This window comes from Budorcas taxicolor, chromosome 4 (genome assembly GCF_023091745.1).
Source record: "Budorcas taxicolor isolate Tak-1 chromosome 4, Takin1.1, whole genome shotgun sequence".
Classification (NCBI taxonomy): Eukaryota; Metazoa; Chordata; class Mammalia; order Artiodactyla; family Bovidae; genus Budorcas; species Budorcas taxicolor.
This window is the reverse complement of record NC_068913.1, coordinates 83,860,114-83,880,584: the sequence shown is the minus strand read 5'-3', so window position 1 is coordinate 83,880,584 and position 20,471 is coordinate 83,860,114. Positions and strand designations below refer to the sequence as shown.

Below are 20,471 nucleotides of genomic sequence, written 5' to 3'. Positions count from 1 at the left end.
AAAAATCCAAGAAAATCTTCTCCAAAGACTAGACTGCAAATAACTTACTGTAGCTACAATGACTTCATTCAGCTCTACCACCAACCTAACTATTCTGCTGGTGCATAAACTCACTAGAATTGGTATTGTCTGGAATGGCAACCACTTTCCTAGAGCCAGTGTGGGAAGAATTTCCAAGCCCTCAGGTTGAAGCACCAGGCTGTAAAATCAGCCACCAGCACCACAGCTAAAACAGAAGCTGGAGATCACTAATATTCCCAGTGTGCTTCCCATGTGCTGAATGCCAAACACGATGACTTGCAAACATCAATCTTCTCTAATCCTCACAACAACCATACGAGGTTAGCAGTCACTCCCATTTTTCACACCAAGAAGCCAAAGAATGGAAGAACTGACACGATGCACAAAGTAACACAGCAAGTATGAAGCACAGCTGAGAGATGACCCGAGGTACCATCCTGAGAAGGCACCATGGCTGGAAGGCAAGAAGACCAAAAGAACCCAGAGGCTGGGGACCAGAATCGGAACCCATTTCTCCCACAAAGCAGCTACAACATTGGACTCTCAGGTTGCTTTTTGGGCCTCAGTTTTCTCGACATTAAAATACCTTTTCTTTCCATCATTCTTGAAATGTCGTTAACCTTATTCCTTAACTTCCTAGTTTTTGGTTCATTTCTATTCTGAGATTTTTAAATTTCTGGTTTAAGATAGTTTTTTTGTGTGCTTGTTTGTTTCAAGATATTCAGTTTATGATGGAGTGTTACATTGGTGTTCTCTTGGAAAATTTTTGATTCTCACTACTTTTTTATCCTGTAAGCAGTTTTGTATGGATGCTACCATTTCAGATCATTTTTAAATGACTTAGATGTTCCTGGACAGCATAAACAGGTGCTCCCAGGGAGAGGTGAGGTGTTTGGGTGGTTTACTAGGTTTCTTAGTTACACTGGTAAGGGAAGGGCATTTTGTTTGTTGTTAAATTTTGGGCACGGCCCATGATGTGTGCGGCATGTGAGATCTCAGTGCCTCGACCAGGGATCAAACCTGTGCCCTCTGCATGGGAAGTGCTGAGTCTTAACCACTGGACCACCAAGGAAGTTCCACATTTTGTTTAATAAGTGGCATCCTTTTTATGGGGGCGTGGAGAGAAGAGGTAAATCTCCTGATTGTACAATACTGTTTGTTTCTGACACCTTGATATCTCTGCTTTTTCCTTTCCCCTGTACCACCAGACCTCCAAGGAATGCCTCCCCCTTGTCTGCAGAAGTGGCCCCATCCCAATACTGTACTTCTGGTGTTTCACGAATTTTCAAACTCCTTCCTTTAAATTCTCAACAATCAGTTCCCAGATCCACCAGGCTCAGACCTGTACTCACAACTTCCCTACTTGGGATTGGGCATGACTTCCCCTCGTTTTGTGCCACCACTGGGGCTTGGCCACACTCCCCTCATTTCCATCCATCTGATCCTCAGCTCCAGTCAATCCAAAGCTGGCTCTATTAGTTTCAAATATTTATTTCCCCACTTATTTTGAAGTTTACAGTCTCCCTGTTGTCTAATTATGCTGGAGGCATGGCTTACAGATTCTTTTGTTTGCTCCCTTTCTGGATCATTTCATATCTGAAAGATGGGTGGAAAGATTTAGATGGACGCAGGTGCCAACATCCTGCTCACCCTGGAAATGAAATTCCTGGACAGGGCTCCAACACTGTAGGATTCTGAACTAGTGATCCTCAGAACACAGGGTTCTCAGTTAAGCAAAGTTCTCCAAAAGTAAAAATGGTGCTCTGAAATGCTTTCAATGCATTATTTAAAATCAACAATTATTATATCCTATCTGTAAGTAATTTCAGTTACACTTTACCAGGATTAAAACAGCATCACAGATCTTTAGTAGTGAAAATGTTAGCAATTACAACTCTATAGAAACTCTACAGATGTATGATGGCATAATATGGAAGATGTTCTCTAGAGGAATATGTATAAGACCACCTTTTCTCCCCAAAGCATAAAAGAGACTATCTGTAATATCAGTCCAAATTTAATAGATGTTATCACAGATACTTTTATAGTCCTCTGAGCCAAAGGAAATACTATAAGGAAAAAAAATGTACCTATTATTATTAGTCCATCCATAAAACTAATAAGCTAATTGATCAGTGTTATGCTTAAACTTATTTTTTATGCATAGCCTTGAGAAATTTTTTAAAGGCTTCCTTTATATATTACTTTTTCTCCTTAAAATACAATCTTTACTACAACTGAGCTCCCTAACAGTTTTTTAGGTAGCTACTTCCCTTTTTATGAAATATCATTTCAGTGATTCAGAAGTTATACTAAAAAGCACATCATATTCATTAAAAGAACAAAGAATAAATACTGCAGACCCTACAATGGTTATTTTTAAAAATAGGTTTTTAACTGTCAAGATTAGTTTGTAAAATTTGGCATGAATTTCCTCACTGCCAACACTCTTAGGATTAAAATATTGTTCAAAATAAGGAAAACACTTTTTGCTCCTTTTCTCATTTATTTTTTAAATGAATCTAATACTTTAAAAGATGACCAACATATTCCTCCTCGAGGTTTAATCACCTATGACCCTACCTTGCCTTCCCAAACCCAGGGAATGTTCCATTTAGCAAGGCATGACCAGCTCATGATGCTGGCTCAGCTAGAAATTTCCAGCCTCTTGAACCACCACCTACCTCAGACTCATCTGTAGATTCTTCCAGAGATCCAGTTTCCTACAAATCATAGAGGGGGGAAATGGTTAGAACACATGACAAAAGAAGAAAAAATATTTTCGAGGAATAAGAGTCCTCACGTCCTCACCACCAATACCTATTTGCTCTTCTTTGGTAGTAATCTTCAAACCCAGTTTGAAGAACTCCACATGGTCCGACTCTCACAAGCCTCCTACAACGTCTCCACACCCTGCAGGGCTAAGATGGTCATCCTGGGTCCACATGGATCTGTCACTCCCAGTGACCTCCCTCAATGGGTCAGCAGCTTAACAAATGACTCCAGGAACTTCTTATGGGAGGACCCAGAAAGCTCTTCCTTCACTAAAGATGGAACTCAGTCTGGCAAAGCAGTCTTTACTGATCTCAGAAGTGAAGAGGCAACTGCCACTTCAAATTGTCCATAAGCCAATTTTTATACAGCAAAGCTCAAAGCTCTTTTGCTGTTAATTATTATGCTATTAATCTGGCTGAGTCAAAATGACTGTCTTGCTTAAACAGCTTTTACAAAAGAATTCCCCTAGTGTGGTACCTTATCAGGCACTGCGCAAACAAGCTGTATAATTTACATCCACTCTTTAAACCGTTAACCGGAAGACAAATTCTGCCATTTAACAGTTTCCCTCTTGCAAGACAATGAATCTTGCTGCTCTGGAGAAAACAAAGCAAAAGGGGGGAAAAAATGGACTTGGTCCCGCTAATCTCTCACCTGTCCACTGAAAGAGAGAATCTGCTGATGCCATGCGTCTTCAAAGGGGTCAGCAAAACGAAGATTTACTTAACGTGCTTATAGATATCAATAGCAATAAAAGGTTACAGCTAACGTGCTGACAGTGAACATAAGCATTTCTCAACCATCCATGAGACATAAAAGGGTGGGGTGGGGGGCCAAGGACATTCACAAGGCAAAAAAAAAAACAGGGGTTAGGACATTCTAGATACAAATAATTTTTTTCAGGACCAAACAAATGAACATTTTAAAGAAAGGTGGATGCACATATCACTCAATGCAAATTGGACTGCAGGATAAACAGACACTGGGTGTGTGAAAATATTTTAATTTCACGTGTCTAAAATCATTAAGAGCCTGGCAGGTGGCAGGCTCCCTCCAGAAGAGCCTTGTGGACAGAAAAGTCCCTGCTTACAAGTTCATCTGTAAAATGGGGATGAATAATAGTTGTAATTAAGAATCTGATTGTAGTTATAATATTAACTATGATGAATGTGAACATCTCCTCTATATCCTAATATAGCCTGTTTGTTTTCAAGATAATCTAAAATATTAGAAAGTCCTCATTAACTTGGAGCTATGATCTTTCCACAGCAATGTTTTGTTCTTAGCTCTAACTATGACACATAAAAAATCTAATTCTATTGCTTGCCAGTTCTCCAGACAGTTAATGAAATAGATCAAGCTGACTCTTCTAAATTATTTCTCCCCTACACTAATCATCCCCTGGTTAGTGTACCTGCCCTCCTGATCCTTCTATTTTGGACACAGACATACTCCACTTAATATTAATAGTCACTGTTCTAATGTCTTTACTCAACATCTATAATATATCACTCATGGTGCTAAATGTTTCACACGTAGTATCTTGAAATTTCCTAATGCCCTCCGAAGTAAAATGCAAAGGCTTAGAGTTTGAACTTAAATGACTTCTAACATCCCTGACAGTTTCTGCACATTAAGTTATTAGCATGAGCGAAACCAGGCTTTGACAGCTGGGCCAATAAGCCATGGCAAGATTCCTATTTCCCACCTCTAGAACTTTCAGGGAACACTTGACTACTCTTTTCCAAAACTGACATTAAATCAAAGGAAACATTTTTTCCTAATTTGTGATCCATTCAAATATACACATGGTGTATAAGGACAAACATCCCACTTACATGCATCATTAAAACAAAAACTTAAGTTCCCAACCAGCAATTTCAATCCAAAAACTCAAAATCAAACTGCACATTTGTTCCCACCAGAAAGCACGCAGAGGCAGAATCTGATACCTTAAGAAATGCAAATATCAGACATCTGAGTCTTCCAGCCCTCCTGTGGCTGCTGGTATCAACACAGAGCATTTATTTCAGGACACTCAGAGACTTAGCATCAGCACCAGCATGAACCTCCCAAACGGAGCTGTGGCCTCAAAAAACGACACTTCTACCCATGATGCTATCAAAGCCCTGCATAAGTGCCTTCAGGAACCAGCCTGGTCTGTTACTTCTTAGCATCCTTCATTCATCAAGCCCCGCTGCTCAATGCTCCAGAGAAAGAGGCTAGAGGAAGATCTAAAGTGAATGTACCCAGTGAGGGATCCCAGAAGAAGAAGGCTGAACATAGAGAAATAGTGACTTCCAAACATTTTCTGTTTTTTTTTTTTTTTTTAATTTCACATACTCCTGGTGGCTCAGCCGTTAAGAATCTGTCTGCCAGTGAAGGAGACATGGGTTTGATCCCTGGGTCGGGAAGATCCCCGATGAAGGAAATGACAACCCACTCCAGTATTCTTGCCTGGGAAGTCCCATGGACAGAGAAGCCTGGTGGGCTACAGTCCATGGGGTCACAAAATATCGGAGACGACTTAGAGACTAAACAACCTTCAAATCATCAAAGTGTAAGTTATAAAACTGTGCTAGCTCCTAAGATAAATATGTCAGACACAACAAGACAAACACTGCAGTATTCCACTTATGAGACAGAGAGCTGAACAGAGGTTACCTAGAGCTGATGTCGGGGGAATGAGAGTTACTGTTTAATGGGTACAGTTCCAGTATTGTGAGGACAGAAAGTTCTAGAGACAGATGGTGGTAATGACTGCACAAAGGTGAATGTACTTAATGCCACTGATTCCTTACACTTAAAAATGGTTAAAATGGTATATATTATATGTATCTTATCATAATAAAAACATATGCTGCTCTGCTTGAAGCCAAACTGAAGAAGGGCTGGAAAGCATCTAGTGACACAAATGTGTGGTCGGACAAGTTCTGGGCAACAGACTGAAATCTAACTAACAACTGTTTCATTTTACCTTTCTTTTGAACATCAATCCCTTAATCGTGTGTCCAAACAGCATTAACTAAAAATCTCACTGCCTTGACAGGTGACCTCTTGAATCTACTCAACCACTGACAGAATCGTCTTCCCAAAACACACAGTAGACTGCTCACTGCTCTCCAGCAAGATCATTGAAGCCCACCCCAATCTGGCCCCCAGTGCACTTCCAGCCTCACTCCCCACTCTCTGTACAGACCCATGGCCCTCCAGGCACACTGGTAACTTCTCACCCAGAGATCACATGCTCAAGTCTCTACATCACTGGAAGAAAGAGTGACTTGCAGTCTGGATGTCAACTGTAGGTGTTTTGTTTGGTCTAGGTAGTGTTTTTAAGACCTTCACATAAAAATCTGTATTTCTGACTTCATAAACTCAGATACACCTGAAGTCTACATTTCCACAGACATTAGTTGGAGCTGAGCAGCTATGGTCCTGGAGACAGAATGCACTTCACCATGAACACCCCAAAAGTCCCAACACCAAGCAGTCCCATTCATGGCCACTCAATGTGCCCACCTTGAGCATGTGATGCTGTTGCAGAGCCTCCTGAAGCACTTCCCTAGCTTAGAAGGTCCTTGGCCCAACTCCGCACACTTTCTAGTGTTCCTCCAACTCTCAGCATGCTCCCCAGGACAATTCTCAGGAAGTACCTCTAGGAGGTAGGGACAGTCAGGCTGAGGGCTTTCAATCTTGCTTTAACAATACAGCCTGGACTGTATGTCTTCCATTTCCATGTTGCCAATGCGAGGCTAAAAAAAGTCAGAAACTCATTGGCTGTTTCTAAATCCTAAACTTTCCTCACAGCCCAACCTAGCTCTCACCTCACCCACAGAACTGTCTCCAGTGAGTCCAGGCCACAAGGTCCAGATCTGGCCTCCTATGGCCTCTGTTTCTCCTAATATTAATTGTCTGATCCTAGTAGTTATCCTTTTAAATTCACTGTGGATAAACCTAAAGGCTTTGCCTGTCTCCAACTATCCTACCCAAAGGATAGGATTCAACAGCTGGTTGCCGATGATCACAATGAGAAGAAATAAGGTGCTATAGAGAGAATGTGGAGAAAAGGGGACCCTCTTACACTGCTGGTGGGAATGTAAATTGGTGCAGCCACTATGGAAAACAGTATGGAGGTTCCTCAAAAAATTAAGAGTTGCCATATGATCCAGCAACCTCACTTCCGGGCATATATCCAGAAAAGATGAAAAGCCTAATATGAAAAGATACATGCATCCCAATGTTCATAGCAGTACCGTTGATCATAGCCGAAACAGGAAGCAACCTACATGTCCATCAACAGATGAATGGATAAAAGGAGATGGAATACTATTATGCTACTAGTATACAATGGAATACTACTTTGCCATAGAAAAGAATGAAACAAGGCCACTTGAAGCAACATGGATGGACCTATGAGAGTATCATACTAAGTGAAATGAGTCAGAAAGAGAAAGACAAATACCATATGAAATCACTTACATGTGGAATCTAAAATACAGCACAAATGAACTAACCTACAAAACAGAATCACAGAGAAAACAGATTTGTGGTTGCTGGGGTATGGGTTGGGTGAGGAAGAATGGACTAGGAATTTGGGATTAGCAGATGCAAACTGTTATATATAGAAGAGATAAACAACAAGGTCCTACTATATAGCACAGGGAACTATAGTATCTTACTGTTAAATGTTTAACCATAATGTTAAAGAATATGAAAAAGAATATATATATTTAACTGAATCACTTTGCCGTACAGCAGAAAGTAAAATACTGTAAATCAACTATGGTGCTCAGTCATTCAGTGGTGTCCAACTTTTTGAAACCCCAGGGACCACGAGACTTCTCCGTCCATGAAATTTTCCAGGCAAGCATACTGCACTGGGTTGCCATTTCCTCCTCCAGGGTATCTTCCAGACCCAGGGATTGAACCCACGTTTCTTGCATCTCCTGCACTGGCAGGTGGATTCTTTACAACTAGCGCCACCTGGGAAGCCCGTAAATCAACTATACTTCAATAAAATAAATCTTAAAATAAATAAATAAATAAGCTGCTAATCCAAGGCAGTAACGCTGTACCTCCTCTGTGTATTCCTTTCCCACTTGTGAGTAAGAGTAAGTGCATTTTCTCCAGCTCATTAGCTCATGGCTACAGGACAGCGACAGAGGGGGACAGAGGCGTGACAGCACAAACAAGGACAGAGTGCTTCACACAGAGTGTTAACCACCTGGCGGCAGCCCCAGGAGGGAGCAAACGGGGCGCTCGGAAGGTCCCCACAACAAGGTCTTCCCACGCACCTCGACCCTAACCCCACCATTAGGGCCCCGTGACAGCAGCCCGGAAGAAGATACAGCACAGCCAGCCTCAGAGGCCAGCAGGGGTTCAGAAGATGTCAGCCCAGGAAGAGAAAGACAAGCCAGGACCTCCAAGGTTGTGAAATCCTCATAATTTGGAGGGAATAGTTTGTTAAGCACCATGAAGAGAATTGGGGGGAAGAAATGGGAGGCTGGAGCCTGAGGAAGGCCAGCTCCAAACTCTGCAGGATGAAGAAACAGAGCAGAGACCAGGCCCCAGAGAACCAGACTGGGCTGGAGACGGACGTGAAATACACAACACTTACTGCCACCTTCTCTCCCATCCCAACACACTGTGTGCCATGGCTGAGCCTGATGACACAGTGGGACAGGTCCCAACGTCTGACAAAGGCACGGAAAGAGGAAATATTTTGTGTGAATTGTATTTGATATCCTTGTGCACAGAGCTTCCATTACAGAAAGCTTTGGGTCCCGCAAGGACTAGGCTGTCTGAGTAAGATGAATGGGTACCCCGGGAGCCGACAAGAAGCAGAAGACGCAGGTTACCAACCTTGTTCAACCCAACAGGCTCAACGGCTGCTCTCATTTTACTCTGCAAATGAAGGAAAGCCTCGAGGACTGCCCCGTCTGGTGCCTAGTGTCCCCATCCGAAATCTGACTTTGCATCAGAGCCATCTAAACTATCTGGGGAACTGGCTAATATTTGCTAATCCACTCCATTTTTTTTTTCTTTTACATTATGGTTTATTGAATATAGTTATGGATTTTTTTGAACTGTGGTGCTGGAGAAGACTCTTGAGAGTTCCTTGGACTGCAAGGAGATCCAACCAGTCCATCCTAAAGGAAATCAGTCCTGAATATTCATTGGAAGGACCGATGCTGAAGCTGAAACTCCAATACTTTGGCCACCTGATGTGAAGAACTGACTCATTGAAAAAGACCCTGATGTTGGAAAAGACTGAAGGAGGGAGAAGGGGACGACAGAGGATGAGATGGTTGGATGGCATCACCAATGTGATGAACATGAGTCTGAATAAGCTCCGGGAGTTGATGAACAGGGAAGCCTGGCATGCTGCAGTTCATGGGGTCACAAGGAGTCGGACACGAGTGAGTGACTGGACTGAACTGACGGATTTTTCTTTTCCATTATGGATACTGAAGATAGTTCCCTGTGATATACAGTAGGATCTTGTTGTTTATCCATTCTCTATATGACAGTTTGCATCTGTTAAATTCAAACTCCCACCCCATCCCTCCCCTACTTCTTCCCCCGTGGGAACCACAGATCTGTCCTCTACGTCTCTGGGTCTGTTTCTATTTCACAGATAAGTTCACTTGTGTCATGTTTCAGATTCCATATATAAGTGGTACAATATGGTATTTGTCTCTTTCTGACTGACTTCATTTAGTATCCACTCCATCTTCACAGATTCTGATGCAGTAGGTATAAATCAGAGTCCAGATTCACAAGGATTTGATAAAGCAAACAAACAAAAAACCCACTAAGGAAGATCAAGTTTCTAGAAGAAACAAAGGCGACTGTGACTGATTAGCCATGCGCAGGGAGTTGCATGAAACACAGAAGCCCGCCCGGATTTGATGAGTGGTCTTTCCACAAAGTGGTAACCTGGGAGCCAGGGAGGCTACTAATGATCAGCTGATGTCACCAGCCTCCAGCCAACCAAGCCAGAGGAAGATGGGAGGAGAAACTCACAAGGTAGCAAGCTCATCGGCTGAGCTAATTCATGACTATACTTGTTACATAAAGGTAAAGACTGGGTTTCCCAAAGATTTCTCTGATCCTGTGCTTTTGCAACTTCTTGTTCAGGGCTTTGCTTTTCCTTTAGTTATTTATTAGTAAATGAAAGTGAAAAGTGTTAATTGCTCAGTTGTGTCCAACTGTTTGCAACCCCATGGACTGTAGCCTGCCAGGCTCCTGTCTATGGCATTTTTCAGGCAAGAATACTAGAGTGGGTAGCGATTCCCTTCTCCAAGGGATCTTCCCAACTCAGGGATAAAACCCTGGCCTCCTACATTGCAGGCAGATTCTTTATGGTCTGAGCTACCAGAGAAGCCCACTTATTAGTAAAGCTGCTTTTAAAAGACCTGTCTTGACCAAACTATATGAAGACTGTCTGCACCTTAGCCAATCCAAGTTTGGGTTATAAATCACTTTCCTATTTACAAGCCAATTGCTTCAATCTGGTATTGTAACATACTTTATCTCATTTCACACTCACAAGAATCCTGGGGAGTAAAATCCCCAAGCTACAGGCTTGAAAAGCCTGTGATACTCAAATATCTGTCACCTTGATTTTTACTTTTACACAGGGCACAATCACATGAGGGTATACCTGCTCACCAACGTACTATCTCATAATCCTAAAATGCTCTACAGTACAGACAGAATGCCCCTAATTTCTAAAAGGCAGAGGGAAACTCAATATAGAAGCTCTCCAGTCTGGTCAAAGAACAGATGATCTGAGTGACCAAGTATTTTAATGGACCAGGTTCCCTGCTGGTTGGGAGGAAAGAGAGTACCCAGGGAGTTGACAGGGTAAGGAACGTAGGAAATGTAACCTACAATCCATGTGAATGGATTTTCAAAACTTTCAGGTCAAACAACAGCACAAATTCTTTGCACCTAGCTTAAAAATTTGGTGTTTTCGATTCAGAAAGCTATTCTCCCCCTAATAAATCCATTTAAACATTTTATTAAGTACCTAGTACCTGTGTAAGGCACTGGCGCTGTGAGAGATACAGACATGAGTAAACTCTGTGCTCGTTCTTGAGGACTCAGCAATCTGCAGTAGAGCTAAGACAAATACACAAACATACAAATAGCCAGACTTCAGGCAGAATATCTCTCACAAGCACGGTATGGGCAAATAGTGTCAGACATCTGTGATTACGAAGGTCAACTATAAATCATTTTGGTGAGAGGTAAAATGGCCGGTTAGAGGATTTCCAGGCACAATGCAAGGTGAACTAATTTATATGTACTTATTTTTACCAACCACTTTAACCATTCTCAGAATAAACAAAGATTTCCCAATGACTTTTAAAAAAAAGTTCATTCATATCCAAAAAGTCATCTTTCTTTAATCTTTTTTTTTTTTTTCGTGGCTGCATGACACAGCTTGCAGAATCTTAGTTCCAGACCAGAGATAGAACCCCTGCCTCCTACTGGAAGCACAGACTCCTAACCACTGGATCGCCAGGATATTCCACAAAAAGAGATCTTGAGTTTGCGAGTCTGTGAACTGTGTTACATTAACTTAGTATACATCTCACTCTCTTGGTTATTCCTAAAATTAAGAGGGACAAAAGAGCCATCACCAAAAATACAACACTCAGAAAAGTTAAGAGGAGAGGTTGACTTAGAGTAAGTTTTATTTTCTGTTTTTTTGGCCAAGCAGCATGTGGGTTCTTAGTTCTCCAACCAAGGATCAAACCTGAGCCCCATGCATTGGAAGCTCGGAGTCTTAACTACTGAACTGCCAGGGAAGCCCCTTAAGTAATTTTTTAAAAGGCAGAGTGTTCTGGTAAAAAAATCATTAGAGTTGGAGACAGAATACTGGAGATTTATTACAGACACAAGCCTGGGTAAGTTACTTAAGGCATATGAATTTCAATCTGCTTATCTGTAAAATTCAATCATTTAACATATATTGAGAACCAAGCACTTTTCCAGGTGTCGGGCATACAGCAATGAACAAATCTTTGCCATCCTGGAGCTTACATTCCATAGAAAGAATATATAAAAATGAATATAAAAATATACAGAATATACAGGGGAGAGGAGAAAGGAAATTTAAAAACACAGTATGTCAGACGGTCATGAGCGCTAAGGAGAAAATTACACAGACGGCGGTTTTGAATGGTCAGGGAAGGTCTCACGCAGAAAGATAACACCTAGAACAAACACCAGAAACAAAATAACACCAGAAATAAAAAGGAAGTGAGAGAAAGTCCTGTTAATACCTGGGGTTAAAAAAAGTGAGCAGCATGAGCAAAGGTCCTGAGGCAGGTACATGCCTACTTTGTTGAAGGCAGAGTAAGAAAACCAGGGGAGCTGATGCAGAGTGACAGAAAGGGAAGAGAATAGTGGAAAATGAGGTCTGAGAACAAGAATGGGGAGCAACTGTGACAAGGTGCTATAGGGCAACTAGACTATTCTAAGGACTCTTTTTTTTTTTTTTTCCAGAGTGCATAGGAAGCCATCTGAAGGTTCGGAGCATAGGAGGTGACTGATCTGACTTACATATCAGAGTAAAATTTACCAACAGAATTCTTTTGTAAGGACCAAATGAAACATGAGACGGTTCTTTAAACTGAAAGGTCCTATAAAAATGCAAAGCATTCTTACCATCACAAACTTTCTAAGTGTCATTTTAATCAAACAGCTTGGCTAAATTTGTACGCAAAACAGTAGCAGACACTAGGTAGCAAATACTAGATAGTAAACATGTTGGAGAAGACTCTTGAGAGTCACTTGGATTGCAAGGAGATCCAACCAGTCCATTCTAAAGATCAGCCCTGGGTGTTCTTTGGAAGGAATGATGCTGAAGCTGAAACTCCAGTACTTTGGCCACCTCGTGCAAAGAGTTGACTCATTGGAAAAGACTCTGATGCTGGGAGGGATTGGGAGCAGGAGGAGAAGGGGACGACAGAGGATGAGATAGCTGGATGGCATCACCTACTCGATGGACATGAGTATGAGTGAACTCCGGGAGATGGTGATGGACAGGGAGGCCTGGCATCCTGCGATTCATGGGGTTCCAAAGAGTCGGACAGGACTGAGCAACTGAACTGAATGAACATATCCTGCTAAACTGCTTGAAATGGAAAAAGGGGCTCCAGGGTTACAGAGGAGACTCATCTGTTAACATAATGAAGACCCAAAAACTTAATTTCTACCTTGGTGAATTTATTTATTGGCATGTGTGAAAATTACACAGGACAATTTTCATTATGTAATTGAAGTATGTTGCAAATGGTACAAAGTAAATTTTTAAAGGAAATAAACTTCCTATATGATAGTAGCGCATCAAGTTACCGCTCACAAGCAATTATGGAAACTGACGGCCCTATTAATTCAAAAGGAAAAACAATGCCAAGCTAAAATAACACTGGAAATGGAAATTTAAGGTATTTCCCCAAATTCCGATCTGCCTTTGGGGGGTGGGGGATGTGGGGCGCTCGATCTTACTTTGTCATTTCATCTAATGTCTGTCTACCACTATTGCCTATATGAAAATAACTACTGCCATTACTAATCTTGCCCTAAACTCCAGTGTCACACTGCCAGGTGTAGGCTGAACACTGCCAGCTGATATTCAGCAACTATCCCACATAACTTTTACTGAGCCAAACTTCTTCTAAGCACTTTAAATTTGCTTAGACTCAGTCCTTCTGAAATCACCCTTTGAGGACTGTACTACAATTATCTCCATCTCTACAAACAACTAGCCCCAAGTCACATTTTAAGAAAAAGAACGAGCACTAGAGCCTGAGACTTGTTTGCTCCCTGACTGATGCACTTAACCACTGCCAGATGAAACAGATTTGTAACTAAATGAAACTGATCCAAAATAAAACTCAACAGATACAACATTGACTTAGCTCTGTATGAAAATGAAACTGACCCGAAATAAAACTCATCAGATGCAACACTGACCTAGCTTGGTACCTAAATGAAATAGATCTGAAACAAAACTCATCGCATCTACTTCGCCGTCCTAGCCCACCTGCAAATCAGCTCTTTCAGTCCTACTTCGAGTAGAAAGGAACTTAAATCTCAGTCACCTGACCTCAAAAGTCGAATCAGGTGTGATGCCTCCCAGAAACAGCCAGTCCCTAAGAGAGCCCAAGCTGCCTTCAAGCCAAAATTTCTCAGAACACAGGCCACAAGGCTAGAGCGAAAGGGAGGGTCGCCCCACAAACGCTGGGGGGTGTGTCGAGGCGCTGTCTCCGCCTGCGGTCCAAAAGACTGCATCCCACTTGCCTCTCGGCTCCCCGAAATGGACTTTGGCCATACCCCAGCCCCACGTGAGCCTGCCTGGCCCCGCGGCAGCCCCACTCCTCCGTAGCAACCCCACTTTACGCCCCCATCGCCCCACCCTTGCCTCTCCTTCCCCTGCCTAGGAACTGCAGCCCTTACCTGCTCCTCTGCTTCCGCCATGGCGCAGCCCGGGAGTCACCTGACCCACCCGGAAATGAGAGAAAACAAGACCCTGGAACCCAGCGCATGCTGGGAAATGTAGTTTTAGCGTCATTTCTCAACCGAGAAATTTATTTTAGCTGATGAACCTGCTGGACTTCATTTCGGCTTCCGATTCTCCAAGTTAAGTGGAATTGTGCTTTGGGGAATCCAGACATAGCCATTGTTAATGCTGCGATTTATTTCATCGTTGATCTTATTGATTCCTTGATTACTATAGTTGAAGAAAAGTAGCAAGGTACCCTGGAGTTAAAACTCCCTTCCAGGTCCTCCCCACCATTCTATGCAAAACAAAGAACTCTCTCACAGGAACAAAAAATGGACATTAGGCTGATTACGCCCAGCTCCCAGCCCATCCAGCCTCTGGCCGATCTCCAAAATTCCTTGCCTAGCCATTTAAGAGAGAACTACTCCAGCAACCTTGGAGAACAGGCCCCTTTAAGACAGTAACTTTCCGCATACATGCCTATATATACTTACTCATTTCTTAGGTTAGTGCAGAAACTCGCTAATCTGACTGTCTCCCCTTCTCGCCTCATTAAAGGTGATCTGTTACTGTAAAGTGCTGGTCTCCTTCTTTTTCTGAACCTTGCCTTCTCTAACTCCCTTACCCTACAATAGTATTTTATATTTGCTGTATATCAGATCCTGAGTTTAGAGTTTTGCGTGCAGTGTCTCATTTAATCCTCCCAGCAATCTTTACTGTTATTCCCGTTTTATAGAGGGGAACATCTTGGCTCCAAGGTCACACAGCCAAGGAAAGAACTAGGGTTCGAATTTGGCTTTGTCTGATGCCAAAAACTCTGTGATTACCAAATCCTGGTTCATCTAAAAGTGTCCTTGCTTTAAAAAAAGAAAAAGTACATGAATATAAAGCAGTTTTTGAAATAAAGAACCAGAGACAATTTATCCTCCAAAAATATTTAGCTCCTACTCTTTGCTGCTACATTTAAATTGTTCTCTTCTGGAACCTGGACATGCTAACTTTTAAACAATGTCCATTGTTTAATTATTTAAGTTTTCACTGAGTATATTCCATGGGTAAATATTCAAGATAGAATATAAATTTGTCCTTGGTAAAATCTGTAAAACCACTGTATTAATTCCATCCTTTAGAATGAATGATCCCCTCTCCATTTTTCTGGACGTTATGAAGGCTCCTTCCTAATCCTCAAAATCTGCAGTTTCCTGTCCAAAGATGGGCATTTCCTTCCTTCCTCTCACCTCCAGAAAGTAGGAACTACCAGAGGGCACCACAAATGACAGCACCTGGTGGGTGCCCAGTGCTTATTGACTCCTGTGCTGCATGAACTCTGACCTAGTAGGAAGTCATGGACTCAGCACTCTGTTGCCTCCCAGATCTCTCCCTGTAACCTGCTCAACCCCTGATTCCTCAACACCCGGGTGACATCATCTGAGACACTTATCTTCTCCCCTGTGCCAAAAGAGCCTTAGTTCCACCTTCTTCCTCCAAGTTTTGTGGGGGGTCCCTCTTCTATTTTGTCGATCACTTACTCACAAGGAATAAAAACACACCAACACCATGGTATCTAGGTATATGTAGCCAAGAACTCCATACCCTAAGTATCAACCTTTCCAGTTTGATAAGTTTCTAAAATCTGTCACAAAACTTCCCATGAGCAAACATTTGTTACTCATGATGGACTTTCAGTCCCACAAGGATCCTTATACCAACCGACGAGGCTGTGGAAGCCTCCATTAAAGTCATACGAAAAAAGAAGTAAGCCTAGACCACTACCATTCTGACTTTCCTCACACACTGTAATTGTTCCTTTTCCATTAGGACATAGACACACCCATAAACTTCTAGGGCTACACCCTCTCCAAATTGGCAATCTCTTCTGCTTTAAAAAAAATTTTTTTAATTATATATTGGAGTATCTCCAATTAATAATGTTGTCATAGTTTCAGGTGCACTGCAAAGCATCTCAGCCATACATATACTTGAACTCTTCTGCTTTGACGAAACATATGCTTAGGATTAGGAAGAAAAATAGAAGATTATAACCACTATCTTGTCCCTAGGGTGTTCTTGTATTGTTCCATTTTATTGTGGTGAGAGGTCAAGTAACACATCCAGAAAAAGAGAGACTAAATACTGGAGATAAGTGAGAAAACTGCCACTGAAATTCACAACAAAGTCTTGTTCTCCTAAAGTTGTTTTTCTCTTTAAATTAGGAGTTTGTGATTAACATATACACACTACGATATATAAAATAGATAAATAACAAGCACCTATTGTACAGTGCAGGGAACAAACTCAATATAATAACCACCTGTAAGGGGAAAGGACCTGAAAAAGAATGATTATATAATAACTGAATCACTATTCTGTACATCTGAAGCTAACACATCATTGTAAATTAATTATACTTTAAAAAGAGAAAAAGAAGTAAAAAAAATTGTTTTTCTTTCCCAACAGTTTGTGCACCCTCAAAATTCTGGGGAGGTGCTAGCTTCTCTCTCTCCTTCTAGGCCAGCAGTCTTCCTCCTAACCCATCTTGGTCTCTGATGCCAGCTGTGCTGAGTCTTCTCCCAGACCCCTGTCACTTGGCCCTGTGTTGATGGTAGAATTAGAGGTGGGGATCAGTGGAAAGACATTACTGAAAAGACATTACTGAAAAGTCACAATCAGCTCCTTGCCCAGGGCTGTGGCTCTTTGATTTCATTGCTGAATATACACTACCTTTCCTTTGCTTGAAGGCTGGCGATCCCTAGGTCTATGTGATGATGAGTCTTCTCCACAAACTCTCCAAGGGACACATTTCTCTCATCTGCCACACAGGTTCTGCTCTGGGGACCCTCTTTGCCGGGGTCCAGCCCCGGTGGATCCAGGGTGATTCAAAGGTGGGAACGGAGTCAGCGTCTTTGGAAAAATACATATTTAATCACAGATATAGAGAGATTAGAAATGGATAGTGTAGTAGGAAGATTAGTGGAGAAAAAGAGGCTGAATAACTTGGATTACGTGGAATAGCATCCATGCTCCAGATGGGAATTCAGCCAGAAAAACGGGAGCAAGAAAGAAGCGACATGGGGGAATCAGTCTTTCCGGAAACTGATCCGATTTCTTTATTTTTGGGTTTGCTTATATACCTTTTGTTACACATAGGGATGAATACAGAGTCACGCGGGAGTCAGCAGTCCTGACCTTTATCAAAATCAGGTGCTTCACGTAAATGTATAAAAAAGGTACATCATCTTCTGGCCATGAGTGAGACCTGCTGACATTTTATGATCCTTTCTTTCTGATAACCAAAAAACTTATTTCTTCCAAGGGTGTTTTTTCTTAAACCAGGAACCACCCTCCAAATAAAGTTGCATTCCTATAGGGTGAGAGTGTAGTGAGTTACAATCAAGAAAGGAATTTATTTAACCCAAGGTTAACATGATTAGTCTTAAAGGTTAATACTTATTTCTCCTATATGCTTAAAGGTTAATACTTATTTCTTCTATATGTTAGTTATATTCATTATAAGGGTAGGGAACATGGAGATTTAGCAGCAAACATCAGCCCAACAAATGAAAATCCTTTCACCAATGCTCCCCTTAAGATCTATTTAGTCTTAAGAAATGATAAAGTTACATTTTTACATAGCAAGGACACAGTGATTTATAACAAAGTACAGTGATCTATTACAAAAGAGAAAATCCATTAACTCAAAAAGTCTAGTATCGTTAACATCAAGAACTACTATATTTCCTTTGCTATATTCCAAATACATTGATTAATATATTCCCAGGTGCCTAAGGATATGGAGGCCTGGTGGCAATCATTGGCTCAACAATGAGAAAAGCCCTATGCTAATTAAGACTCTCAAAATACTCCAAAACTCTCTGTGCTGTTTATGGTTGAGAGGTAGTAAACAATCATGTGGGTAGTGGCAGGAGTATGGATAATCCTGTCACACAAGCTAGTCTGTCAGCAGAGAGGTTTGACCTGAGACATCCTTGTCCCACCCAGAGCAGGGAATTAGCAGCAATTATTTACACAACAAATGAAAAACCCTTCACCAATATAATTCCTAACCAACCCATTATATTAATAACTTCTAATTCCCCGAAAGAATTTGCCTTTAGTAAGTCTAAAACATCTCGTGCCTCTCAGATTGGGAGGCTGTAAACAATCACATGTGGCCGGACGAACCTATACAGGCGGGCTAGATAAACTTCAGAGCAGTCCGTAAGCTGAAACAGTCTTGTCACGCCCAAGAATTTTTATTGCCTTGGAGCTGCACGTTTACTCCTTCTCCGAGAGAAACGGTTATGGGGGAGAGCCCCCCGTAAAGTCAGAGGTGTAGGTGAGAGCATAAAACAGACTCTGGTTTTGGGGTTAGATGCTCGGGAACAGGGGGTTTCCTGAGGCTTGATCACGCCTTTGCGTATGCCAAGCCTCCTTCCTCATGACCTTTGACATGGGCGGAGTTCCTCACGCTGGCCCCCGGCACCTCTTGGTGGAGAACATCCAATGGCAGCCCAAGAAAGCAAAGTTGGAGGCGGGTCATCAGCTCTGGGCCTTCCTGGTCTTTCTACTTTTCTGGAATGCAGAATGATCAGCCTCCTTCTCCCGCAAAAAGGGTGTTTTGTGCTTGATTGAAGATGTAGTCAAAATGTACAGCAGAATTCTCCTCTGCTCATTCAACCTCAGAGACAATGGCTGCCCCAAGACTATTCCTGATTCAGTGTACTGGCTTAACTATAATAAAATATGATGAGTATTATATACATTACTGTTTCCTTTGCAGTAGACTGGTAAGTGAAATGACAAAGATATGGAAAGATGAATTAGAGGAAGAAAGCCCCTTCAGGCTGACAGGTTCACATTGTGCCTGTGAACAAGATGAAATTCATATGTGACCTCTGTGCCCCAAGTTTTCTCCTGTGAAACGAAAGGTTGGTTTCTCTTATCTAGAATGTTCTCTATCCCCTGAGACTCAGAGTGTAGTCCACAGACCAGCAGTATCCATATCACACTGGAGCTTGGAGCCTGTTAGACATGAAGAGCTTAGGGACTTCCCTGGTGGCGCAGTGAATAGGAATCCACCTGTCAATGCAGGAGACACAGGTTCAATCCCTAGTCTGAGAAGATTTCACTAAGCCTGTGAACCACAACTACTGAACTCATGTGCTGCAACCACGGAAGCCAGCACAGCTCAAGCCTGTGCTATGCACCAAGAGAAGTCACAGTGATGAGAAGCCCGTGTACCACAAAGAAGAATAACTCTGGCTCCCTGCAACTAGAGAAAACCTGAACACAGCAACAAAGACCCAGCACAGCCAAAATAAATAAATTTCAACTTTCACTTTTTTATTTTTTTAATTTTGAAAGTAATGAAACACAATTACAGGAGACTTGGAAATTACAGAACAGTTACATATGCTTCACTATATATTACAATTATTTTTTTTAAAAAAAAAGGAAAAGAAATGAAGAGCTTAGGGCCCCTCAAGAGACATACTGAACAAGAATCTGAACTTTAGTAATATCCCCATGTGCTAGGTATGTACATTAAAGTCTGAGAAATGTTCAGACTAACAGTCTTTCATTTTATGGAGAAATGACTTTTTCTTTCCCATCATCAGGTCACACTCTACCAGCTTCAAGTTATGGAGGTAACAGTGAGCCTCAGCATCTCCTTCTCAGTCTATAGGACTTAGTACTGTAAATAGTTCACTGGCTCGAAGGGTCTGTTTCATATGTTTGTTGTATAGGCCTGAAAGAGTTGACCAACGTGATAAATTTAGTCATTTGATTCCTAATAATCTATTTTATTGTTAAACACGATGAGGGGCATTAATATTTTCCATTATAAGATAGTATTTCTAGAGACTTCCCTGATGGCCCAGTGGCTAAGTCTCCATGCTCCCAATTGCAGAGGGCCTAGATTCAATCCCTGATCAGGGAATGAGATCCCATATCTCACAACTAAGACTCCGAATGCCCCAGGTGAAAAGATCCCAAGACCCAGCGCAGCCAAATAAATAAATAATAAATCAATTAGAATATAGTATTTCTAAATTTCAGAAACTTAAAAAATCAAAGTGGAAAGATAAAGCAAAAAAAAAAAAAAATCATCCCCTTTCTCTTTTCTAATTCGATGATGCTTTAAAGAATCTTT

The 20,471-nt window shown here is 41.7% G+C and overlaps 1 protein-coding gene across 1 annotated transcript in view; it reads right to left on the bottom strand.

The window, feature by feature from the left end:
• Nucleotides 1-14,292, bottom strand: part of VPS41 (VPS41 subunit of HOPS complex) — a 204,790-nt gene extending 190,498 nt beyond the window's left edge. The window contains exons 1-2 of the mRNA XM_052638403.1: nucleotides 14,272-14,292; nucleotides 2,706-2,744 (exon numbers count right to left, since the gene is read on the bottom strand). Coding sequence (XP_052494363.1) covers nucleotides 2,706-2,744; nucleotides 14,272-14,292 — 60 coding nt within the window. The remainder of the gene's footprint in view (nucleotides 1-2,705; nucleotides 2,745-14,271) is intronic.
• Between the last annotated feature and the right edge of the window lie 6,179 nt (nucleotides 14,293-20,471).